The sequence below is a fragment of the Podospora bellae-mahoneyi genome, chromosome 2 (genome assembly GCF_035222275.1).
Source record: "Podospora bellae-mahoneyi strain CBS 112042 chromosome 2, whole genome shotgun sequence".
NCBI lineage: Eukaryota > Fungi > Ascomycota > Sordariomycetes > Sordariales > Podosporaceae > Podospora > Podospora bellae-mahoneyi.
The window spans coordinates 3,447,984-3,472,423 of NC_085881.1; the positions used below are offsets into that span (position 1 = coordinate 3,447,984).

Genomic DNA, 24,440 nt, shown 5'->3' on the forward strand with positions numbered 1-24,440 from the left:
TTGTATTCCCGATCCCTCCTCCGGATAATTTACCTCACAACCACAATATTTCTAATCTCCTTCACAGCCGGCCTGCTGAACACCTCCCTCTCCATCGCCCAAAACCTCCTTTTCTAGCCACTATTCAATCAGCCCCCTCCTTCTCCCCTCCGCTATTTTGTCCATCACCAGCCCCCGAATTATATTCTTATCTAGACTCTTTCTCTTCTCGCTCGCACCGCTGGGAAGGGACTGTCAAGGTCATTTAACGACTTGGTAATAGCGAAAGCAGTGCAGGGAGTAGCGATGGGAATGGCGGTGGTTGATCCAGGTTAGAATTATTGGGTGGCGGCTTTTCCGGCGCAGATATTTACATCCTGTGAGTCCATTGTTGAGTCTTGATAAGACAAAGATGCTGACATTGGCCGATCCTATTTTTTGTCTGAGCTTGATTGTCATCTCACAACAATTTGACTTGGAGAGACTTGGGCCGGAGATGGAAAGCGTTGGCTGGCGGTTCATTCATCACAGCGGCGCAACTGGGGACATCGATCGAAATGATGGCGGTCATCACGCCAACATTAGGTGGTGAGCAACACCAGATTACCCCTATTAAAAGCCGGAGCTACGCTCCCCAAAACTACAGCTAACCAGTAGTTCTCCCCCTTTGAGCACGAAGTCCTCGACATCAACCCGGGAGAAGAAACGGACAGGCTGGACAGTAACAGCAACGCCAGGGTGATGAGCAGCAACTCAATGAACGAGACTATTATTATAAGTTAATAGGAGAGTGTCATGTCGAGGGTCTGATGTATTATAACACTTCCCGGATAAGGAGGTTAAAGGATGGGATTACACGCTTGGTGTAGCACGGGATGGTGTTTTTGCGCTGGTCAACCTCTCCATACGTACAAGATTTACATGGTCCTGATAGCATGAGCAATATGCTGTACCTCTCCTACATATCCGCTGTCACTACACAGTACATTCTATCTTAGTGGAGGCTGGAAGGGCGCTGGTGTTCAAAAAAATAATGATGCCTGCTGGGAAGGTGGGGGACAAGCAAAATATCAAGCTTTTGATTTCGTCCAGGCTCGAACTGGAGACCTTCAGTGTGTTAGACTGACGTGATAACCAACTACACCACGAAACCTCATACTTTGATGCTGCCTGTGTGAGAAAATAGTGTATACATACGTTAAACTAAACTCGATGTTGGAGGTTACCAAGATACTTCAGTTTTGAGCCACGGAGCCCCTGAAGCCCGCGAATCCCAATTCCCACAACCTGCCAAACAGTAACACAATAAAGCTAGGCGCAGAACTATTTGCATTGCTGTCTAGCTTATCCCAGTGGCCTCACTAGGTTTAAGGACACAAAAATTTATCGTTGCATCCTAGGGCGTTTTTATTATATGACTAGGTAAATTATCATGCCGCCTACAGAACCTTTCTGCTGTTGTTTGGTGAAATAATTCCCTTGCCAGCGGTGCCTCAAATCTCGTTATGTCCACCAAGACCCTTTCTACCCAGCGAAGTCGAGCTGAACGGCACACGAATCCCAGAATTCTGCCCAATCCTGGAAATGATCCAAGCACTCGTGTGCTTCGTGATCAAGCAACAAATGCAAGGCCTTGTATCCAGCTAGCTGCCTAAGCATCCCTGCGAAACGCATACTTCCAAAGCCCTCTAGGAGGCTCCGGAAGACCAGACTGTTCCTCCCACAGCTCATCTCCCCTCACCAACCGCTCAACCTTCTCCTTCAACTGATCTTCAAACACCCTCGACCTCTCCTCCTCCCAAAATGGGTCCTCAATCGAGTAAGTGTGTTTGCTTGGTTCGACCAAGTTGGCGCAAAACCTGGCCAAAACCGCGTGAGAGGAGGAGTTCGGCTGACCCCAGAGTCGAAGGGGTGTGATGATACGATGGTATGCTTCTATAATGGCGCGGTCCTGCTCCGCCGTCATGTCAACCCGGTCGTCCGGCGCGCCCCAGTCGCTCACATCGGCCATCACTACGCGGAGCGTCAGCCCGCGCAGGTTGAGCTTGTCCTTGGCCCAATCGACGGTAGCGAGCCAGTCCTTCTGTGCGGGCGAGTCGTCCTGAGGCCAGACTTCCCAGTTATACGGTGGGAAGACTACTTCGAGAGAGCGGAGCATGTCGAGGCAACCCTGGGGAACGACGTCGCGGAGAAACTCGCTCACTGCGAAGCGATCGAACGGGTACTGGCGAGGCGACAGCTCCTCGTGGTTTGGCACGTCCGATGGGGAGGAGGAGTCGTAGTCGTGCACGACGAAGCGGTTCTGTGAGAAGAAAACCACCTGGGCGTCGAGGTAGAGGGTGCGGCAGATGAGAAACAAGTCGGTTGGGGCCGCCCAGCACCGGCAAGAATCCGAAGCGGCGGAATGCTGAAGACGGCAGAAGCAACCAATGGTCCAGCATTCGACGAACTGGCATCCGTTGTGTACTTCAGGAGGACACGATGCGCCGTACTCGCACCCGACGCGGCACAAGGAATATTTCCTGGATGTTCGACCTTGCCTACTCCATGTGACCTCGTTCCACGGGGTAACGAGGTCAGTATACTCGAGTATGCGGAGACGAAGCTCTTGTGGAAGCTTGAGCAAGTGACTGGCTAATGGCGCCGTCGAAGAGGACAGGCACGGCTTAGTGAGCGCATCGGGTGCCGTCTGGCTGATGCCACGAGCGTGTTTGACGGCGGCATCGGCAATCTGTTGAAGCTGGCTGTTTGTCTTCCGGCAGAGTCGAACGTGGCAGTTGGCCAATGGCGATAGGAGCTTTAGGGGCACCACTGCCAGTTGAGCTGCCTCGACATCGTCTTCCTGAACGTCACAAACGAGCTTTATTTCCAGAGCTCGGGGGTTGACATGAGCCGACATGTAGGTAGCCGCGTCCGTCCACTCGGCAAGCATATCCTTCGTAGATGAGACCGAAAGAGTGGCCGGGGCTTGATGCAGGCCGCCATGGGCGTGGGAGCAGTAGGTCTGGCCATCGTAAGGGTATACACGTAGCAAATGGCAGCAGTATGAGTGGTTGCCGTCTTCAGGTTGATGGCACGAAGCCTCATTCAGAATGACCCTGAGTGAGGTTAAAGACGCCAAGGACCGGGATGTAAGAGATCTCAAAGGCGCAAGGGAGTGAGGGCTGGTGTAGCGGATGATGAACCTGTTCCTCGAGTACAGCAAAGTAGATGCTTCCTGGTAGATGATTTTGCAGGAAATCAATAAGCCAAAGAATTCTGTTTCCTGGCCGTTCAACCTGAAAAAGTGCGGGTGATAGTCTGCCAAACCAACCCATTCATAGATCTGACGGCGTATGTCCGGAGACAGTCGCAAAAACGGGGGAGTGCACTCCATGCTGTAATAATATTGCTGTTGGTTGGTATGCGAAAGCGGTCCGGTGTAGGCTCAGGTAAGGGACGGTCAGAATATGAAGAAAGGGAGGGGTTGGGAGGAAAGTGTACCTAGCCTAGCTGGCGCAGGCGGCAAAGAGTTGTCATTGGTTTTGGGTTGCCAGGGGTCTACAGTTGAGCCACTGATGGCAGTGCTAAAGGTGGGGCAAGGTAAGGTAGCGACTACTGAGCCAGTAAGCGACCTCAGGTGCCTCAAGCGTGCACCTATGTCTTTCGCCCGTATTGCGGAATCCGGCATCGTGTTCAGGGTCGGTGGGCCGCGACGTCAACACCAACGTTACGGTGGGATGCGGTGGATACGTTGAGTTTCATCAACGTCTACAAATAGACATATCGAGCTTCAGCGACCGCATCGTATGTAACATACGCCCTAGTAACTCTGCTTGCTAGATTCAGCCCCAGACCTGCTCGGCCAACTCAGGCACCGCACAAAGGCAGGATAATGTCTCACATCGTCTGGCTGCCGCTATCGATTCGTAATCTAGGTGCTGTATTAGATACTCTCGTGACGAGACGGCCTGATGGCCACTTTCATGTCTGCGGCAATGGCCTTACGCCGCCGTCCAACCCGTTCGTTATGAGCTAGTGTTTGAGGGTCCAGGTCTAAAAACAACTACCAAGGTCTAACATGAAGATATTCCCAACTCAAGTACCGCGCGTTCAGCAGTATAAGAACTCAAGAGGCAAACTGCATATCACAGCTTCTATCCTCATCACTACTCACTCAACACAGCATCTTCTTTGTCAATTCCTCTCTCATCATCATTCTCGCTAGCCGAGAATCAACGATCTTCGTCAACAGGTTCTCATTATCATTTTCCGCTCCCATCGCTAAACGAGAAGCCATCACCCTCACTCTCTAAACACTACTTTTTTCCATCAATAATCCCACCCCTCCTTTCTTTCAATATGGCCTACTCGATGACCAGACACGACAGCGGCAGCAACGCCACCTGGACCAAGATCATCGTCTCCAAGACGGACTACCGCGACATCATGTGGACCGACCTCCTCAAGGTCGCCGAAGACCACTGGAGGTGGGTCCAGGCCCAACCCGGCGCCTACACCCACGGGGAGTCCTGCCTCGTCGCCGCCCTCTTCCTCCCCTCCACCAAAGGCGGCGTCATCTTCTTGTCTACCATCCCCCGGGGGAGCAAGCACAGGGAGATGATGAACGGCGCCCGCGCCGCCCCCGCCTGGTTCCACGCTACTACGGGGGGCACCAACCTCAACACCAACCTGCGGCTCCATGCCGAGGATGGCGCCGAGTTCCTCTTCGAGACATCACCGCACTCCAAGGGCCTCGTCAGCAGGAACCTCCAATACGTCACCCCGGATCGCGACAACGCCCACAGCCGCATGAAGCTGGCCGTCTGGGGTCGCCATAAGACCTCGCCTGCCCAAGGCGAGAGCATCGCGCTGTGCACGGTTGGCGAGAAGCAGCCCAAGTGCCCGGTTGTGGCGCGGGCGCTGAATATTGCCTACTGCGAACGGTACAAGGTTCGGTTTGAGCAGGAGCACAGATAAGCAGCTTGTTATCCTCCTACCTTGGCAGTGGTAATGGCTTAACGAAGCAGTGGCGAGAAATGGGTGGCAGTCTTTGGAGTTGGGCGGTAGCATTTTGTTTTTGCTTTTTTGAATTTGGGATAGACGGGATGGTAGTATGGTTCTGGATACGAGTCTGGTAGTGGCGGGATTATAATGGCTGGCACCATACAGGTTGGGTTAGTTAGATTAGGTAGCTTACTGGATACTCCTAAATATATGGATAGATATCTGCATATCAGGGGCGCTCTTAGGCCCTCTTCCAACATTCACTGGACTTTTGTGCAACACCACGTTTCTGGATTTAGTGACTGAGATGAGCCTTCGCTTTGGATACTAGAACGTACCCCTCAGTTCTTATTTTGCTTCAGGTACAGTACAAGGAATCCGTACACTGTGAACATACTTCTTTATTTCTTAACTTTCATATTATCAAACATTTCGGGAGATTCCTAAAGGCCTTAGAAACAGTCACACAAGTACTAGTGACAGAGTGAGAGACAGATAAGAGAAAGGAAAAGGGAGAAAGGTGAAGAGAAAGAGAAAAAAAGAGAGAAAGAAAAAGAGAGAAAAAAAAGAGAGAAAAAAAGAAAAAGAAAAAGAACATCACCCTCAAATAGAAACAATTCCATCATCAAAACTCCTCACAAATAGACATCTGCCGAAAGGCCTATTTCAAAGTTTGAACCACGCTTCAGAGAACTTTTCATTTCCGATAAAATCTTTGTGTCTCGCTATATGTGCAATGGGTGCTATCATGACTTTTGCCCTACTAGACTCTTTTCCCTACCCACTTGACAACACAACCATGTGCTGAAACAATATCTCGGTGAAGTCAAAACAAGAAGTCTATGAGATCAAGGATATTGCGACCTGTATTTCAGGACACCCATTCTCAACCTGGTCTGGCGATGGAGTTTGCAAAGTGCATATGCGTGTGGATAGGTATATAGGTAAGATACCTTACGGAAAGAGGTTTTCTAGCGGGTAGAATTATGCAAGTATGCAAATAGTTCGTAAAATCATACTATGCTTAGTTCCCGCCCACAGCACAAAAATATCCACCTCCTCTCACTCCCACTTAAACAGGCGGCACCCTCCCCCCCTCACAAACCCCCGTATCCGTATAACAAGCCGTAAACAACCTATCGCTCGCCTCCCCAATCCAAACCGTATACCTCTTCCCCCCAACCCCCGGCACAACCCAGTTCTGCAGCTCCGTGTCCCACACGCTCAAGTCCTTCCTCGTCAGCTCAACCGTCACCGTCTCCTCCTCCCCCGGAGCCAAAACCCTCGTCTTCTCAAAGTCCCTCAGCTGCACAACAGGCGTATCATACGGGATCCCCTCAGGATACTGAACATAAGCCTGCACCGAAGCCCGTCCCGAGAACGTATCCCCAGTGTTCTTGACCGTAACTGGGACACGGAAAGCAATATCCCAAAGCGCAGGGTTACCCCCCTCCCCGCCACCGGCTGCGGGACCGGGCTTCTGGGCGGTGCTGTACCCAGCGGGATAGTTATACTTCTTCACCCCGGCGATACCAATAGCGTAGGCGTTATCCGCGTCGTTCTTGTCGAGCCAGGAGTAGAGGTACCGCCAGATCCTGTTGAACCCTTCCGGCCAGTACGCCTCCAAGGCCGGGGGGATTTCGGTCGAGTACACCGGCGTTGAGCCCTTGGGGGCACGGGGAGGAGGAACCAGAGACAGTGGAGTGATAGACTCGATGGTGGCATCATACGAGAAGTTGGTGTAGCTGAGACCGTGGCCAAAAGCAAAGCGTGGCTTGATCTTCTCCTTGTTGAGCCAGCGGTAGTCAATGTAGAGGCCCTCGCTGTACGTGTCCTGGACCTGACCAAAGGTAAAGCCCCGGAGGTTGGCGATGCTGTCGGGGAAGTCGTTGGCGCGCTTGGTGATGGAGTAGGGAAGGTGACCGCTGGGGGAGACATCACCAAAGAGAATGTTGGCCAACGACTCGCCCGCTTCTTGACCGGGAAGGTGCTGAAACAGGACGCCCTTGACGCGAGGGTTGTCGATCCAGGATTCGAGATCGAGAGGGCCGACGGTTTGAGCTACCACAATAACGTTGTTGTACTTCTCGGCAGTCTTTCTGACCAGCTCGTCACCGTTATGCCACGCAGCCAGCTTGGCACTGTTGCGATCACCGTTGTTGCCCTCAACAGTGAACGAGTTCTCTCCAGCATCGGAGGTGATGAACACGATGGCAACGTCATCGGGCGACGGTGTAGGGTGGAACCAAGGGAAGCTGTCGGTGTTGAAGAACTTGACGTCGGGAACCCGCTTCCTGATAGCCGAGATCGGGTCATCTAAGTAAGGATAATCGGCAACACCAGAACCCCAGCCCATGCCAAGTGTTCCTTTGTTGCAGGCGCGGTTCATGCAAGCGTTGGGCCCATCGGGGTTGACCTGGGCAGCAGTACCGAAGACATGGAGAGACTGCGAAGTCGTCAGGGGAAGGAAGCTCCCATTGTTCTTGAGAAGAGTGATGGCATCCTGGGCGACCTCTCTGGCGATCAAATAATGATCAGCCTGAACATTGACAAACCAGTTTACCTGACCCTTGGGGGAGAAGAGAGCTGCAGGATAAAGCAGACCGTCACGGTCACGGGTGTTTGACGAGAAGTTAGGCCTTGGGTGGTCCCTATCCTGACCGAACTTGTACCATGTCGCGACGATTCTGGTGACCATGTCGTTCAGTCTGTCAAGAGGCACAGACCCGTTGAGAACCGATCTGCTGAGCTCATAGTGCCAGTTGCTGAAACCAAATAGGGGAATGTTGGTGTCACCTGGCATGTTCATGTCGAGACCTGCCAGCGCGGAGTCGACTCCGGAGATGTGGGACAGCCAGTCAGACATGACGAAGCCCTGGAATCCAAGCTCATCCTTCAAAATACCGTTGATGAGATAGCTGTGCTGAGAGCAAGCAGACCCGTTTACAGCATTGTAAGCTGTCATTGCCGACCCAACACCGGCATGGACGGATTCGGCAAAGGGCCACAGGTAGAGCTCATGCAGAGTCCGATCATCTGCTGGGAGTCAGCCTTTTAATCCGTCAAAGAGCAAGACTCCACTCACCAATATTGGCGCTATATCCAGGCTGGAAGGGGTTGTACATTCTATACATCTCCTGCTCGTTGCCGATCAGATGCTTGATAGTAGCAATGATGCCCTGTTCCTGAACGCCCTTGATCGTCAGGGCAGCAGCCTTGGCTTGAAGAACTGGGTCAGATCCAAAGCCCTCCCAGTTGCGGCCACCCAAAGGCTTCCGCCCAAGAGGGCCTACGGAAGGACCCAGATAGACATTTGTGCCCTTGCCGCGATGCTCTTCACCAATAGCAACACCACGAGCATAGATCAGCTTCTTGTCAAACGTTGCACCAGTGGTGATGCCAGCAGGGAACGCAGTGACGTTGTCAGCCGACGACACACCCAACGCAGAGTCCTGAAGACACATGCGCGGGAACCCCAATCTTTCTGCGCTTCCAGTATTTCCTACGCATGGACTAGCATATCATGTATTAGTCAAAATCAGAAAAACGTCTCATTAGGGTGGTGGCACTGACCCTATTCACATGTCAGTCAGTCTCTTGTGCTTTTATATAAGCCATGTCTGGTTAATAACTCACCCATAAAGATGCCAATGCCTGAGGTGATGTTGGTCTTTTCAGCCAAGGTCATCTGCGAGACCAAGGCTTCGGCCTTGCTGTAAGCCTCTTCCCACGAAGCGACCCATCCTCCATGAGGCGCTGGATAGTATGGGGCAGCGACGAATCCAGGCGGAACAGGATCTCGAGGCGTCACGACGCTGGCGGCAAGAGAGGTGGAGGCGAAGGCGCCCAAGACTAATGAGCGGTATGCCATGTTGAGTATCTGCGCCGGTGAAGCCCTCCCGACGGGATATCGAGCACAGACGGCGCACGTATTCCAACCTCCGGGTTCTGGGATCTGAACCTAGGAGGCTTGAACCGAAACGACAGATGCAAGCTTGCGGGGTTGGCAAAACAGAGCAAGCTGGCCGGCGCGTCCCCCGACCTGGTGGTTATTAATGCACTTCATGTCTCGGACGACTCCTCTTTGACGTTACCTTTCCCAAGGTCAGTCGTCCAAGATGGGGGTATTGGGCGCCACAAACACATGGCACCCAAGGACACACTCTGCAGCATGGTGGAGGCTGAACCAAATAATGATGGTCAATACAAGCGGGCATAAACCGCTTTGAGATTACGGTGTGACCGTCTTTCTCTCGATCAGGGAATCGTCGACGCGTTGGAGCACTCTCATTCGTCCGCGTAGCCATCACGACCCAGAGATCAGTCTCATAGGAGCAGCTAGCAGCAGGCATCACATTGATGATCACATCCTTTTCGAGGCCTGCATAATCGGTTCCTGAACATCCCTCTTTGCTGAAATATTGTCTTGGGCACTCATTTTCCACCCTCACCGGCATCGTAGGGTAACGTCAGGCAGCATGAAGTATGGGAGAGGTAGCTGAACTGAAGCAAGACTGGGGCGGGGAACCTTGCCCGGCCCGCCATCCTGCGGGAGTGACGTCGTCCAAAGGCCCGTTAAAGGCGGGAGAGTCGCATCCCCAGATCAGGTGGTTGCCATCTGCAGGTCCAACAAGGCAGGTTTGGGGAAGAGCCCCGGCCAGAAACTCCAGGTGGGTGATCAGATCATAAGCATGTGCTTCTTGTTGATATGCTCCCGCGTACATCACCATGTCCCACGGTCCGCGCATCGTGGGGTACCAAGGTGAGCCAGAGACGATTCAGATTGTTCGGATGGGCGCGATGCAACGTCGAGGCGGATTAATCCGTCGAGCAAGTGAATTCTCCCGAAGCAGTCGGCTGTGGTAAGCGATGCTTGGCCAGGTAGGTCTGTGTGTCTGAGGGTCCGCATGACTTGATCTGTTTCTTTGGGATGTTTTGGCGTGGTTTGGGGTGAAGATGTGTGAAGATGCTCCCAAGAACACGGGGCGCAGAATGGCAGGTGTTTCTTCCTGTCCTTTTCTCTCCAAGCGATGTCTTCGGCGGGGTCTTGGCTCTTGCCGGAAACCTTTCCCCACACGCCCCCCCCCTAGAAGATGGAACTATTCCTTACAGGAACTCGTCAAACAAGAGCCAACAACTCTCGCTGCAACTCCTTCTCTTGTCTTTTGTTTTGGCAGTTGTCTTTTGGAAAGCACCTCGTCGTCTGTTATCGCCTCGCCGGAGTCGCCAACCATCCCATGTAACGCAAGACGGACGGTCTGTGCGGCAACAAGGCCTGGGCTCAGCGAGCCGTCGCCGTTTAAGCGCCCTATCGGTTCCTGAATATCTTCAGTGCGCACGGTCGCCATGACGCTATTCAGGGCATGAAACCACACGGGGAGCATGGCACAGCCCACATATCGCGTGCAGGTGGACGCGGGTACGCAGAAATTAATTTGTTCTTCAACCATTCTTCTTGCCTTCCAGTTCCTTGGCGATTTCCATTCCCGCGGCCAGTCCTCAATGCTAACCTGGGTCGCAGCGTAACACGTTCCCGATCATGGCTCATTCGTGGTTCACGGCATCTCGCCTGTTTTCCTCCATGATCGCCGTCGAATATTCCTTCATGGGACATGTGCATGGATATTCTGGAGAAAACTATCAATACTATCGATTACAAATCCTCTTGTTCTCCGCTTGCCATATCGTGATTTGGTAGGGGGCTCACCTGGATAAGAAGTTCCACGGTTCCAACGGCCATCTCCCCACCACCGATTCTAGCCTGTAGCCGGCGTTGCCCTCCCTTTTCGGTGAGCACGGCGGGGCAGAAAGACGGATATTGATCACCACCGTTCCTGAACTTATCGCTAGTCTTACTCGGCTATCTTGTGCTTATTCTAACCCCCTTGCGTGATGCGAACCCTTGTGGGGGGCAATGAGACATCCCCCCTTTCTCAGGATGTTTTCCCCCTGCACGGGAGGGTTGGCATTGTTGTTGTATGAATATTATATAACAGCAGGGCGCATCGTGGTATTACCCCAGATATTCGTCCCAACCATCCCAGGCCTCTGTCTCTCTTTTGTATTCTTGGCCCTATCAACCTTCCTTTAGTTTCCAAGCATCATGAAGGCCTCCCTGTTTACCAGCCTATCCGTGGCTGCCCTTGCCCTTGCGGTGCCCCAGAAGCGGAGTGAGTCAATCATGCATCCACACATACAATTCAGTGAGCTGTCCTGACCAACTCCTGATAGGTGTTCCCACCGCAGCTGAGCTGGCTAGGTTCAAAGTCTTTGCCGAGTATCAGGCTGCTGCGTTTTGCATGACCGAGGGCCAGCCTGCCGGCACCCAGGTCGCCTGTCTTGAGGGCCAGTGCAACACCCTGACATCGCGCAATGTTACCGTCCACTCACCTTCCTTCACCGGCACCATTTTGGATACTCGAGGCTTTGTCTCTGTTGACCCCGTAGCCAAGGAGATTGTCTTGACCTTCAGGGGCACCGTTTCCATCAGAAACTGGGTGGCAGAGTACGTCTTACCCACTTGTCTCTGTGTACCAACATCAGATCATCTAACACCCAAGCAGCTTCATCTTTGTCCAAGCCCCTTGCGACTACGCCTTTGGCTGCCTCGTCCACACCGGCTTCCTCTCCTCCTGGGCCGAAGTCAAGAGCCGTGCCATGGCCGCGGTCACCGCCGCCAGACAGGCCCACCCGACCTTCAAGGTCACCGTCACCGGTTACTCCCTCGGCGCCGCCGTCGGCACCATCGCCGCTGCCGACATCCGCAGGAGCCTCAAGATCCCCGTTGATCTCATCACCTTTGGCTCTCCCCGCGTGGGAAACAATGCGTTTGCCAAGTTCGTCACTGCTGGGGCTGGTAGCGAGTACCGCCTCACCCACGCCAACGACCCGATTGCCCGTCTCCCACCCATCATCTTTAACTACAGACACACCAGCCCTGAGTACTGGTTTGATGAGGGAGCCGATGGTGTTGTGACTCTCGATGAGGTCCAGGTCTGCGAGGGGCATGCCAACATCCAGTGCAATGGTGGGACGGGAGACTTCAACATGGATGTGCATGGCTGGTATTTCCAGAGGTTCACCGGCTGTGCACCCACGGAACAGCCTTTCAAGGCCCGTAGCACGCCCATCAGTGATGCGGAGCTTGCGAAGATTGTGAACGAGTGGGTGAAGGAGGACAAGGTGTTGGCCAAGAACTTGGAGCTGAGTGGTGAGGCGTAAATATCTGGTGGCGAGGGAGTGCGTGTATAATACCCTATGATCTTAGATATGAATCATGATAATATTGGAAGATTTGCAGTCTCGGGGAACTGAACCGGGTCCTTGGGTCTGGGTGCCATGTTTCATGCTGTGTGACGATGGATGGTTTAATGTGGGGTGATCAAATATGTGGTGGTCCGTCTCGGGATATCTATGCCAGCCATATATCTTGAAACTCCGAATCATCTCCATCGCCTCGCCGTCCATTACACTGTAAACGTAAGCTGCCCAACCATATGATGCACAAAATCTCCTCCCTTCTGCGTCACAAGTCTGATAACAAACGGCACATGCGCACCGGGGAATATCACAACTTGGTCACCAACCTGGACGTCCTGCAGCGTGGTCCCCGGCCTTCCCGTGCTGTCAACAAACGAACGCTGTCTTTGGACCTTGCAAGCACCGAGATACATGAATAGGTCATTGGGTAGCTCTGTTTGCTCCTCGTCATCTACATCGGACCAAAACTGTTTCTTGCCTGTCAATGTCAAGGTTTCAAACCCGGTGAGAAATACTTCTCCCCAAAGGCCATCGTCCGCTCGGGCCGTCCCGTCCACGTCAGAGTCGAGAGGGGGAACCTGCCAGACGTTCTCAAGAGTGGAGGTTAGGAATTCCGAGTTACCTGCGAGAGAAGCTCGGTACGTCTCGAGCATATCGATGAGTTTAAACAGCCATTGTGTCACAACTGCGTACCACTCTGCCGAATGCTTCTGGACGGTCATGTCGACCAAGGTCTTCCCAACGTTGGCAACTCGGCCAACTATCCGCCCGGGAAGAGAAATGCGCGGCTCCCCATACGAAGCCTGACCGATTTCGGATCTTGCTGATCATTCCTCCCAACTCGTCCCCTTGGTGGCGTGATATAGGTTGTTTATAGGATGCCGATCCTCGTCTTTGACTGCAAGGGCGGTGCGGAACTCAGATGTCCGGTCAATGACCCATGATGGGATCGCAGCAGGGTGATGCTTGACGCTGAAAAGCCGTTGGTAGCTGCTTAAAATGTTTAGGCCGTACTTCATCAGCAAGACCTTGCTCACGTCGAAAGACACTCTTTCCATGGTGTTGGTGCTTGAGTAATAAACCGGGATTTTGCAGCGATCCTCGGGTTGCACCATCCCCAGGATGCCGTATATCATGTCCCTCTCGTCGGTAGCGGCAACCGTGTTGGACTGGAAGGTCACCTCCAGAGCCTCGAAAAGGGAAAGTCCGGCCTCTTCTACGCCTCGCTCCTAGGCATTGATCAGGCTGGCCTCGTAATTCGTACTCGCCGCCTCGAGATGGCCAAAGATCCCGATGATGATGTTCACGGCATTGGCGAGGTTAGAATATTTGTCGTCCCCGACGCGCAGTACTCGGTGGGACACCGCCAGCAAGACAAACCAGATGTCTTTGACGTCTTCCAGAGCACGAATTCATTCCCACAGAGAACCATCGCCGCCTTGGCGAGCACAACCTCCTGAACGACCCACACGCGATGCCACCACGGCCGGTCGAAGAATAATTTCCACAGAGCTTCAAAGTCGAGTCGACCACCTTCATCACCACCACTGTCGGCGAGCTCGACCACCTCCTCTCTCAAGCGGGCCATTCGCTCCTCGAACTGGAGGTCCTCCCGGTCAGCGATGGTCTCAATATTGATGTACCCTTCATCGGTCGAGTCCCGGTACATAGCCGCCAGTGTCCTGATTGTCTGGAACGCGCCCCCGAGCCAGATCAGCACATTCTTTACAAGAGTGTACACCGAGCTCATGAGCCGAACCTGCACGGCCTTTTCGTCGTTGTCGGACTGGTTGATGCAGATGGCGTCGATCCATATCCGCGCCCTCACCTGGGAGGCGTGAAGCTGGGTGAGGGCCGTGAAGAGGTTTTTGGTGACTTGGAAAACATGACCGTCGAGGATGATGGGCCGGGTGTCATTGCGTCGCCCCAAACGTAGGAGAGGGCATTGTAGACCGGTGCAGGTTCGGCATCGAGGAACGCGTGGCTCAAGCTGAGGTTTATGGGGGTGAGTCGCCTAGATTCTCATGGCTAAGGGGTGGGTTGACAAAGTTGAAAGTGAGAAGGCGAATCTCGTGTCGGTCGTGGTCGAGGGGCGTATAGAAAAACATGTTCATTGACAAGTTAGCGAATTGTTCTGAAGGGTATTTCACATGATTCGCATGACATTACACAAGGCTTCAAGAAGGTTTCATGACGTATACCTGTTGTTTAGGCTATTGTACTACTTGGCATTCATCAGCCATCCCATAGCTAAACCGGTGCGTGGTTGAATGCTTGTCATGGGGATAGTTCTCACCCACCGATTACAACCGTTCAAAATCACCAACAACACCCCTTTTTGTAGTCTTCAGCACCAAAAATGCATCGCGATACTTCCAATTGGATGGCAGCAGATAGAAAAGGTGAAAAAAGAGCCAAAAACATACAACACCAGGGATTCCCCAGTGGTCACCCACCTGAGTACTAGTCTGGCCCTTGGCAGCTTATCTAGGGGAGAGCGGACGGGATCCCGAGTTTTCTGCCAGGTATGGTCGTATGTGGTAGTTATGGCTAGAACTTGCTATCATGAATGGGAGCATATCCATCAAACTTCTTTCCCCTTCTCCCCACTCCCTTCTTGCCTTCCTAGCCAGTTCCCCAGAGCCGATTCTTAACCTGGGCAGCCAACGTCGGGAAATACCTACGCAATAATCAGCTCCCTCTCTTTAAACTTACAATCCGCAAACTTTGTTAATTCGCTCATGCCAACCCGGACTATAGATCCCCAAACTCAGCAGAATTTTGCTTAACCAACAGCACATTCAGAGACTGCCTCTGCTCATCCTCTTCGTCCACATTCCGGGACACAACAACCGCCATAAAAGGGCCAGCAACCCTATCCCCTCGATCAAACACCCCCCACCAAGGACCTCCTCAACATCACCACCCAACAAAGCATAGCACGCAGAATGCTCCTCAAAATCGATCACATAAGCATGGATATCACAACTCACATTCCCCAACCTCTCACCAGAAGATCTCACCACCTCCACAATCAGGCCCCTCAATAACAACCTCGCCTCTCTAACCATTTGATCATCAGGCATCACTCCAGACGGCACACCCGCTTCAATCTCCACACAACACTCCACCCTGCCCTCCGGAACAAACGGCTCCCACGCCACCGGTCCTTCCAACGAAGCCCAAGACCAACTAGGTGCTCGCTGCGTCCACTTGGTCGTCTCCCTCAACTTCACTTCCTCCATCGCCCGATTCCCATCCGCACGCCACATCATATTCACCGCAAGCATGTCACCCCCCGAACCCCCAGCAGCCACCCCTGCGCAAAACGAGATACTATTCCTCATATCCCTAGCCTTGACATTGGCAATCATACCTCCAACAGGAAATAACTTATCCTCGCCAAAGGTGAGCTCACACGCGGTGTAGTTCTGAACAATGGTGCACCACGCCCAGGCGGGACCGTGGGAAACGGAGGCGCTGCTGCCGAGGCGTTTGTCTTGATGCTGCGATCGCCAGTCAGTTACATGCATCAAGGGAAAGGGGGACGGTTGTTGATCTCACTACTGCCAAGACAAGACCATCCTCAGCAATACTATGCCGGATACACTCAAAGAACAGCTGTCCAACAGAAAACAGGACAATTTTCCGGCTCAGATTTCGTTCCTGGAGGACCCAGCCCCTGCTGTTCCATACGCTCGCTGCAGTGACGACTTTGTCAAAGGATGGGGTATGTGGTCCTACGAAGAATGTTCGGGGCTTTGTACGTCCCAGTGGTAGGTAAGAGAGCTCAATAACGGGCTGACTTGTGGTGGTGTCTCGAGGGTGAAACAAACCGCCGGTGGACGAGCTAGAACTCGTCGCGGCAATGGTAAGGTGGGCGTTCTGGTAGATGAGGCCCATTTGGGGTGCCTCTCGCAGCCAGTCGGGCCTATCATTCTGGATGATACAAAGGGCGTCAATCCAGAGGTAGCGGAGGCCGAGATTCCTCGTTGCGATGACGGCATCGCGGAGAGTGGCTGGCATGGCGGATATGTTTATTCCCGACGTCCAACAGTCTGGTGGGAAAGCGGGTTGTGGATGATGTGTCTGCATCCGCCAAGGGCACAGAATTGCACTCTGTATGGCTTCTCAGACAGGTTTCGAGCCATGTCTGGATTTGGCGGAAAGCTCCAGGGGAGTTTGGTGCTGGATGAAGAGCGTGGCCGGCAATATCCCCAGATAGAGCTGCATCACTTGATGGATCTGCCCAAGCGTGCAAAAAAGCTCGGGCGTTGGAATTAGTTACGAGAACTGTTATTACACAGAGCTCACGTCTTGTGTGTTCTACCCTGTGGTATTTGTCTGAAGACAGAAGTACCTGGTGTACCCTCCCTTTCTTCAGCTTGATGGTGGGGCACGAGGTTTTGATTAGCTCGTCAAGTACTAACTTGCAAAGCGGACAGAAACTTGAAGACTGCCCCAGGTCTTGATAGGTTGGGTGGCGGTAGCCGAGCTGTTGACCGGTGGCTATTGCGTATGGATGAGACTGTAAATGGTGATACACCACGACAGGAATCGCAAGAGGCCCGAGGTGCTTTCCGTGTTCAGAGAGCTCATGTTTGCCTGGTAATCTTGACACCACTCAACAGTAAGGTCAGGTATCAAAGATGGTGATACTGGTTTAGGCTGGGAGCAAAGGAATAGACGCAAATCCAACAACCAGACCAATGGTGGCTTTTCTTGCCGCTTTTTGCTCCAGTCAAGTGACGGTTCCCTGTACTCTTTACTTGGTCGCTATCTACAGACAGCTTCGCCGCTCACAAAAAACTTACCCACGCCGCATAAAAGGATCAGCAAAATATCTCCACAGAACGTTACCACTATTGTCGATGTTGGTGTTTGGATGCAGCAACGTTGGTTATGGTGGGGCTCGGCAAGTTTCCCTTCCACATGACGGCACGGCACGATGATTTCCAGCCAGGGTTTCGGGACCCGGCAGCTGGACACGATGGCCTGTGCCAAGAACATTCCAACGAGAATCGAGAAGATCATCAAAAATAGATCCATCTTCACCCGGGAGGCCAGAACAATCGAAGATCTTTCAAGTTTCGCCTCAGCTGAAGATCATGAAGATCGACCTGAAACCACCTGAAAAGTGATGAGTTGAAGACTTTGGAATCGCAGATGCAACCACTACAGTTCGGCATAAACAAACTGAACGAATCGACGGAAATCAGAGCAGCCACCTCCACATCTCCTCCGCAAACCTCCTTTCCACCACCACGAACCACGACAAGGGTTGTCTTCCGAAGGGCACAAACGGGCACACGGGTAGGAGCAGATGGCGCAAAACAACGCCTTCTTTGCATCCCCATTCCCGTATATTTCTTTTGCCGACGGACCCCTCAACGTCAATGTTACCGGCCCAATACCTCAGAAATGGACGCCTCGGACTTCGGCACTGGAGGCAAGTTTGAGAGGTCGATAAAAAATCCCAAAAATGGAAATGCAAAATACCGCTCTGACCAACATCAAAAGATTCAGGTCCCCACTGTCCCATCAACGTGGCTCGGATCAAACCCCAAGCGTTCTAGGCTCTTGGTTGGCGTTCAATAGTGACAGCTTGGACAGGAGGCCATCATGCCAGTCACTTGGCTGCAGCCCAATCATCTCGGGGCGAAATCGAATGCCCATCCCCATACACAACAACTCCCATCTGATGCTGGCTCTTGGGGCTTCCCAATGTGGGAGGTAAGGTGTTTGCTGGTCACTGCAGCGAGTGCAGTGCGAGCGTTATTCCGGGCATCCAGTGCGGCTGGAAGCACTGATGGTGTGGATTGGCGGTGATGGAGTGATTCGAGATGAGCCCAGCCAATCACATCGACTCCTTTCGGCAAGCAGCCCCTCTTGGCAGCTCTTGGACCCTGGGATTCAGACGAACAAGCACCCCTGTCCCCAATAATACGAACGTGGGAAGCGAACAGGGGGGGCCGGATAGGATAAGGCAGAGGTCGAGGCTTTGGGTGAGATGCGGGATCCGCATTCGCCAGGGGGTCACAAGGTTCATGCAGGCCTCACTCCCAATCTCCTCTCTCAGTTCGTCGACGGAAGAGAAAGAAAAAAACCGATATGAAAACCACCGCTGCCGCTCACATCGGCCTGTGGGTCGACTCCTGTTCTTCTTCTTCTCTTTCTTCTTGAAACACCCCGTTTGTGCGACAGAAGAGACGTTCAGTCTTTCTTCTTCTCGGGCATTGTCGTCTGCTGTTGTCCGATCTTACATACGTTCGCTTTCCGCCATATCATTCACTCGCTCACTCGCTCGAATCCGAGACGAGATCTCACACATCGTACAACCCTCGCTATATAGACTCGACATTTCCGTCATAATACCTAATGTTTTAGACAAGATCGCAACCAGAGAACCGAGACACAATGAGAACCAGAACCAGCAAGGGCTCTATCCTTGCCGGCCTGCTCCTGGCAGCGGGAGCGGGAACCGGCAGGGCGGATCCGACATGGCCCGCACCTACCGATCAGATGGAGGAGATTGTTTTCCAGCTTCAGGGCATGGACGGGAGTTTGTTCAGTGATAACATCACGCCTTGTGATAATGAGGCCGCTGGGCCGGGGAGGGTGACAGCTAGCGAGTGGCTGCGTGTTGCTTTTCAGTATGTGACTTTTTTCTTTGCGAGGACGGTCTTTGAAAAGGGCAAGAGAAGGGTTTCTTGAGATTGAAGATGGAGGGGGTGGTTTTTGGAGAACTGGAAATGGGATGAGCATCCAACTTGAGAACAAATGCTGATGCAGACGACAGTGACATGGCTACCCATAACAGGTTTTTTGACCGGGGCGGTCTCGACGGCTCGTTGCAATTCGAGCTTAGAAGCTCTGAAAACACGGGCCCAGGACACAACACCACACTCCAGTTCTACGCGACATACTTGTCCAGCCGGTCAAGTCTCGCAGATCTGATCGCGGCCGGAGCGTATGCCGCCGTTCGCGCCTGCGGAGGACCAGTCATTCCACTGAGATTGGGACGCAAGGATGCGCTGACGGCCGGCTCCTCTGGTGTTCCCCAACCAGAGAACTCAGTTGGCAGTTTCGTATCGCAGTTCGACCGCATGGGCTTCTCCCAGGCTGAGATGATTCAAGTCGTGGCCTGCGGTCATACGCTCGGAGGAGTTCACAGGACCGAGTTCCCCAACATCATTCCCGCCGGCGTGTCCAATATTCCCTTTGATACGTCCAAGGCCACCTTCGACAACAGGATTGCCACCGAGTATGTGTCTGGTAACACCACCAACCCCCTCGTAGTTGGTCCAGCAATTGCTATCAACCGCCATTCCGATTTCAAGGTCTTCAACAGTGACGGAAACGCCACTATCAACACCATGACATCGCCCAGTGCTTTCCAGAGCATTTGCCAGACTGTTTTGCAGAAGATGATCGATGTGGTACCGTCCACTGTGACTTTGACTCCACCTATCGCTCCGTACACCGTCAAGCCGCAGGATATGCAGCTCACTCTTCAGTCCGGTGGCGCCAGCTTCCTCCTTACCGGAAAGATCCGTGTCCGGACTACCGAGATTCCCGGTAGCACCATCACCAACTTGGTTTTGACTTGGAAAGACAGGAACGGTGGTAACAGCTGTGGCTCTTTGTCATCCTGCTCCACGACCGCTACTCTTCAGGGTATTGCCAACGGTTTCGATGACACCTTTGCCTTTTTCCCGATTGAGGCTACCATCCCTACATCGACCGGCATCTCCTCTTTCACAATCACCATCAACCGCAACGATGGCTCGAGCCAGATATTCGACAACAATGGAAACACCTACCCCTTGTCGGACGCCGTTGTCTTGCAAAAGACCCAGAGCTGCCTGTTGCAGACATCAGGCCAACTCACTGTTGCGGCCGTTGTTCGCAACGATGTCGTCGGTGTTCCAGTGAACCTCGATATCGAGTATCAGACGCCCCGGACCGGTAACAGCGGCAACCCAGTCCCTGCCATCAACACAGCTACTGTTCAAATGACCGAAGGTGACTGTGTCGGTCCCTACACTTTCTACTCGGCAAGCTACACCATCCCCGGCGGCCGCAGCTACAACGCCAGAATCAGCATCACTGCTGGCGAGCACACCGATGACTTCAACAAGGCCAGCATCTTTGGCGGTACATGTGGCAGCTTTACAGGCACCCTTGCCTGCGGCAACGTTACTGAACCCGTTAGCACTACGAGCTCTTCGGCCACCGCCTCCAGCACCTCGACCTCGGTCTCGAGCAGCGTGGTCACAACCACGACTACCGGCAGCACCGGTGTTCCCACCCCTAGCATCAGACCCAGCGTTGGTGGCTACAGCTTTGTTGACTGCTGGACCGAAGGTGCTGGTGGCATCCGCGCTCTTGGCGGTGCGTCTTTTGCCTACGATGAGATGACTCTTGAATCCTGCGCCGCCAACTGCACTGGTTTCGATCTCTGGGGTACTGAGTATGGCCGTGAGTGCTACTGCGGAAACAGCCTTCACTCCAGCAGCTCCGAGGCTCCTGAAGCCGAGTGCAACATGCCCTGCGGTGGTGATCCGAGTGCCTTCTGCGGTGCTGGCAACAGAATCCAGCTCTATTCTACCACGGCCACACGCAGCACGTCTGCTACTCCCACGCCAACTGCTACCTTGAGCATCAAGCCTACTGTTGGTGCTTATGTGCGTGTTGGATGCCAGACTGAGGCCTCTGCCGGTCGCGCCTTGTCGGGGAACAGCTATGCTTCTGATGACATGACTCTTGAGTCTTGTGCTGCTTTCTGCAGCGGCTTCACGTATTTCGGCACTCAGTACTCTCGTGAATGTCAGTTCTCCAGACGAGATTAATTTATAGGGATATCACTGACATAACAACAGGCTTCTGCGGAAACACTATCAATGGCAACAGCGCTCCTGCTCCCGATGCGGATTGCAGCATGACCTGCGCCGGCGACCCCTTCTCCTACTGCGGAGCTGGCAACAGATTGGAGCTCTACATCCTGGAGACTGCGTCCACCTCAACCACCGGTGCCCCTCCTGTCGAAGGTTAGACAGATCGCCTTTTTCCGAATCTTGGACCAACAATTTCCTAACATCTTATCTAGTTACGACCACGGCTACTGCCACTGCCACGTCTACCACTTCTGCTGCCCCCACAGGAACACTTTCCCGCGTGCCTACCGTTTCTCCCTATAGTTACGCCGGCTGCTACACCGAGGGCACTGGCTCCCGCGCCCTCACCGGAAAGAGCACTTATGACTCCGAGATGACCCTCGAGTTCTGTGCCAGCTATTGCTCTGGTTACAGGTACATGGCCACCCAGTACAGCGCCGAGTGCTTCTGTGGGAACACGCTTCACTCAACTGCCACTGAAGCCGCCCAGGGCGACTGCTCCATGACCTGCGCCGGCAACGAGTTCCAGTATTGCGGAGGACCCAACAGACTCGAGCTGTACGTCCAGGAGGACATCGAGGCCCCAGCTGCCCCTTCCCACCCAGAGGCCGTTGGCAACTGGACCTTCTACCAGTGCAGAACAGAGGGAAGCCCAGGACGCGCCTTGGCTGCCGAGACATACGCCGCTGACACCATGACTCTCGAGTCTTGCGCCGACTTTTGCGCTGGCTACACTTACTTTGGTACCGAGTACGCTAGGGAGTGCTTCTGCGGTAACTCTTTTGGTGTTGGCTCGATCGAGGCGCCTGCGGCAGAGTGCTCCATGACTTGCGCGGGTAACGGATCGCAGTTCTGCGGTGCTGGTAATCGTCTGAGTATTTACCAAGCTGCTTAGAGCAAGTGATCAGGGTGTTTGTTGGATTGACGTTTTTTTTTTTTTTTTTTTTCTTTTTTTTTTCAGGTTTTTTTTGGGTTTCATCGTGTATATATTTATTTTAGTCTTGCCCGTACATTAGGATATCTTGTGATCCAGGTGTATACTTCCTGGTACTTTTGAATACCTCAAACATGCAAGTTTATAAACAGATAGATCACCGACCTTTCCAACATTGATTGATCCAGACATTGGCAGACGTATATGTTTTTGCTCACTTAACACTCAACAACCAACCTATCCAATCTTCCGCTTTTTGTTCCGTTTACCCCAACCACCCAAAGCAAGGATCGCCATGAAACCTTTGGGACATGCCGCATCACATCACGTCTCTCAGCCTCACCTTCAATTTGTGGCAGACCGTCTTTTCGAATACTCGATCATCAAACCAATCTCAGCAACTCCAATAAGTTGCTGGCTTACTACTTTTACTAAACCTCCCAAGACCCCCTTGGCAACCACACAAATCCAACCCCAAAACCTGCTTCCAACATGCAAGCCAAGCGTCCCCTTTATCTACCTAGCGACAAAACACTCTAGGGATTTTCCCGGGAAAACCTAAATTCCCACTCCTCTTCGTGTTCGTCGGGTGTCAGTTGTCATCAATCAGTCAGTTGTTTTGCCCCAAAGTTCCAGACCCAGACCCAGAACCCCTCACGAGTTAGTAGACCGGAGCCCCCTCCGCACCAACAACTGCTCCACCCAGACCTTTTTTTTTTCCCACAGGGCATTGATTGCTTGGCAGAGACATGACTCTGGGGAAGATGGGGTAACGGGCCAAAGAGGGAAAGGGTTCATGTGATGACGGATATGAACAGCTTGTTGGTTGACAGTGACGGTTGGATGGTAGACTACTGTGGTTGATATCACCAAGCGAGGAAACACAGAATAAAGAGTTGGATTGACGAACCACCAGGAATTCGATCGTCACATAGGTAAAACGCAGGTTTTGAACAAAGCACCCAAGAACGACTTCTCCTGCCTGCCCCATGTCAAAGGAGGGGGCTGCACTAGGGAGCCCGGAGAACCAAAAAGCTGGAGGAGAAAAAAAGCTGGAGGACAGGCGGAGGTATCCGTACCCAAAGCTCCACCAAACTTTGCATGACAATGCAATGTGTGCTAGCTTTGGTTTTCCCCCTTTCCGTTTCCTTTTCCCCAGCTTTTTCTGTTGGGATGGTTTGGTTTTGTTTTAGGCAGCTAGCTAGGTGAACCCATGAATCATTAATTAGATCGCCAGCAGGCAGAGCGAGTTCGGTTCTCGGTCTTGTCAATTCATCAGCCTCAGTCTGTGTGTGTTCGTCCGGTATTACACTACCTACCGAAGTGGTGAAAGTACCTTTTAGTGAAGTTCGGTACGTACCTATCCAAAGGGACAGAACAGACAGACAAAACCGGCCGGCAGATGCAGAATGTCTGAAAAGGGAATAAATGACTGATAAGCATCTGATTTTTCTTGCTTTTGCATACATACAGCAGCGTATCGATCGTTTCAGTGTACACGCCTACAGACGCCGCACACCCTTCGTCTGTGTCAATTGCAGTGACGTCCAAATTGATGAGATCTAAATCCCCATCTCATTGTTCACCTCGTGGTTTCGCGGTTTTTGTTGCAACAACAGGTGTGTTGTTGTGTGTGTTGTTACCAAAAACTCTCTCGCCACTGCGCCATGGCCCAGCCTCCTCCACATCAATGGGGTCTGCCCAGCAAAGCTGAAGCTGGAGAAAATGGATCCCCCCCCCTCCCCTTCCATGGATCAAACCACCAGGAGATATCTAGAGAAGGTTTGACGTGTCTTTCTTTCTCGCGTCCTCCGGGGCCGTGATCCACCACTTCTCCTCCGCCGCCGTTGGCCAATAATTTTCCCAATGGTTTTACTTGAAACTTCCTTGTCACGGACACGTCCACACCTCTTTTTCTTCATCGTCAATGAGAAGATCCTGTGCTTGGAACGTCAAGCTAAGAAAACTTGACTAGCTTCAACACCACTGAACACACCCCCCCTTCACCCCCCCCCTCTTCCGCATTCTCTCCCACCCAACTCCCGACCCCGACCCCGACCGCCGGGAAACTACGGAGGTGGGTTGGGGTGAAAAATGGAGCGCTCTTGGCCCCCGGGGATTAAGTGGATTGGGGCAAGCGGTGCGGACATTGCGGAGGAGGAGGCGGAGGGAATGGCGGGCAATTCAGTGGAGAAAGCTAAGTTGACAAGCGGGGAGAAAGGGTCAGCCTCTTCATCAGGAGAGGTCCACGCAACACTCATCATCAAGATCGCACACAAAATTGACCCAAACCAAAACAAACTTGTCGAAAAAAACAAGGGGCAACAAGCCCACCTCCATCCGCAAAACCTGTTCAGGTTTTGGATCCAAGGTAAGGTACTGAT

The 24,440-nt window shown here is 52.9% G+C and overlaps 7 protein-coding genes and 1 non-coding gene across 8 annotated transcripts; 4 read left to right on the forward strand and 4 right to left on the reverse strand.

The window, feature by feature from the left end:
• Positions 1-1,058: 1,058 nt before the first annotated feature.
• On the forward strand, positions 1,059-1,132 carry QC761_0041510. Its single transcript has one exon. It is a non-coding gene; the product is annotated as a tRNA-Val (tRNA).
• A 498-nt stretch (positions 1,133-1,630) lies between these two features.
• Positions 1,631-3,355, reverse strand: QC761_209320 (uncharacterized protein; the record flags this gene model as incomplete). Its single annotated transcript, XM_062876671.1, has 1 exon — positions 1,631-3,355. One exon carries the CDS (start codon positions 3,353-3,355, stop codon positions 1,631-1,633), a length of 1,725 nt encoding a protein of 574 aa, XP_062735289.1.
• Positions 3,356-4,320: 965 nt separating this feature from the next.
• QC761_209325 (uncharacterized protein) lies at positions 4,321-4,938 on the forward strand (the record flags this gene model as incomplete). Its single annotated transcript, XM_062876672.1, has 1 exon — positions 4,321-4,938. The coding sequence occupies one exon, from the start codon at positions 4,321-4,323 to the stop codon at positions 4,936-4,938; it is 618 nt and encodes a 205-aa protein (XP_062735290.1).
• Positions 4,939-5,879: 941 nt separating this feature from the next.
• Positions 5,880-8,954, reverse strand: QC761_209330 (uncharacterized protein). The gene is made up of 3 exons (XM_062876673.1): positions 8,602-8,954; positions 8,051-8,467; positions 5,880-8,001 (listed from the first exon to the last, which is right to left on the reverse strand). Exons 1-3 carry the CDS (start codon positions 8,834-8,836, stop codon positions 6,038-6,040), a joined length of 2,616 nt encoding a protein of 871 aa, XP_062735291.1. The 5' UTR covers positions 8,837-8,954; the 3' UTR covers positions 5,880-6,037.
• Positions 8,955-9,371: 417 nt separating this feature from the next.
• Positions 9,372-12,275, forward strand: QC761_209340 (uncharacterized protein). Its single transcript, XM_062876674.1, has 3 exons — positions 9,372-11,135; positions 11,197-11,470; positions 11,529-12,275. Exons 1-3 carry the CDS (start codon positions 11,069-11,071, stop codon positions 12,184-12,186), a joined length of 999 nt encoding a protein of 332 aa, XP_062735292.1. The 5' UTR covers positions 9,372-11,068; the 3' UTR covers positions 12,187-12,275.
• A 156-nt stretch (positions 12,276-12,431) lies between these two features.
• Positions 12,432-12,947, reverse strand: QC761_209350 (uncharacterized protein; the record flags this gene model as incomplete). Its single annotated transcript, XM_062876675.1, has 1 exon — positions 12,432-12,947. One exon carries the CDS (start codon positions 12,945-12,947, stop codon positions 12,432-12,434), a length of 516 nt encoding a protein of 171 aa, XP_062735293.1.
• Positions 12,948-15,026: 2,079 nt separating this feature from the next.
• Positions 15,027-15,599, reverse strand: QC761_209360 (uncharacterized protein; the record flags this gene model as incomplete). Its single annotated transcript, XM_062876676.1, has 1 exon — positions 15,027-15,599. One exon carries the CDS (start codon positions 15,597-15,599, stop codon positions 15,027-15,029), a length of 573 nt encoding a protein of 190 aa, XP_062735294.1.
• Positions 15,600-17,060: 1,461 nt separating this feature from the next.
• On the forward strand, positions 17,061-22,245 carry QC761_209370 (uncharacterized protein). Its single transcript, XM_062876677.1, is given in 5 exon segments — positions 17,061-18,878; positions 19,025-21,054; positions 21,108-21,275; positions 21,335-22,067; positions 22,084-22,245. 4 exon segments carry the CDS (start codon positions 18,643-18,645, stop codon positions 22,015-22,017), a joined length of 3,117 nt encoding a protein of 1,038 aa, XP_062735295.1. The 5' UTR covers positions 17,061-18,642; the 3' UTR covers positions 22,018-22,067; positions 22,084-22,245.
• The last annotated feature ends 2,195 nt before the right edge of the window (positions 22,246-24,440 follow it).

Bases quoted from the DNA above. Each gene is read 5' to 3' on its own strand.
- QC761_209330 (XM_062876673.1), bottom strand. From the start codon at position 8,836: ATGGCATACCGCTCATTAGTCTTGGGCGCCTTCGCCTCCACCTCTCTT. The intron at 8,468-8,601 runs GTGAGTTATTAA...GTCCATGCGTAG, and splicing joins AGGCATTGGCATCTTTATGG to GAAATACTGGAAGCGCAGAA. The intron at 8,002-8,050 runs GTGAGTGGAGTC...GACTCCCAGCAG, and splicing joins TGGATATAGCGCCAATATTG to ATGATCGGACTCTGCATGAG.
- QC761_209340 (XM_062876674.1), top strand. From the start codon at position 11,069: ATGAAGGCCTCCCTGTTTACCAGCCTATCCGTGGCTGCCCTTGCCCTT. The intron at 11,136-11,196 runs GTGAGTCAATCA...AACTCCTGATAG, and splicing joins TGCGGTGCCCCAGAAGCGGA to GTGTTCCCACCGCAGCTGAG. The intron at 11,471-11,528 runs GTACGTCTTACC...ACACCCAAGCAG, and splicing joins ATCAGAAACTGGGTGGCAGA to CTTCATCTTTGTCCAAGCCC.
- QC761_209370 (XM_062876677.1), top strand. From the start codon at position 18,643: ATGAGAACCAGAACCAGCAAGGGCTCTATCCTTGCCGGCCTGCTCCTG. The intron at 21,055-21,107 runs GTCAGTTCTCCA...ACATAACAACAG, and splicing joins CACTCAGTACTCTCGTGAAT to GCTTCTGCGGAAACACTATC. The intron at 21,276-21,334 runs GTTAGACAGATC...CATCTTATCTAG, and splicing joins CGGTGCCCCTCCTGTCGAAG to TTACGACCACGGCTACTGCC.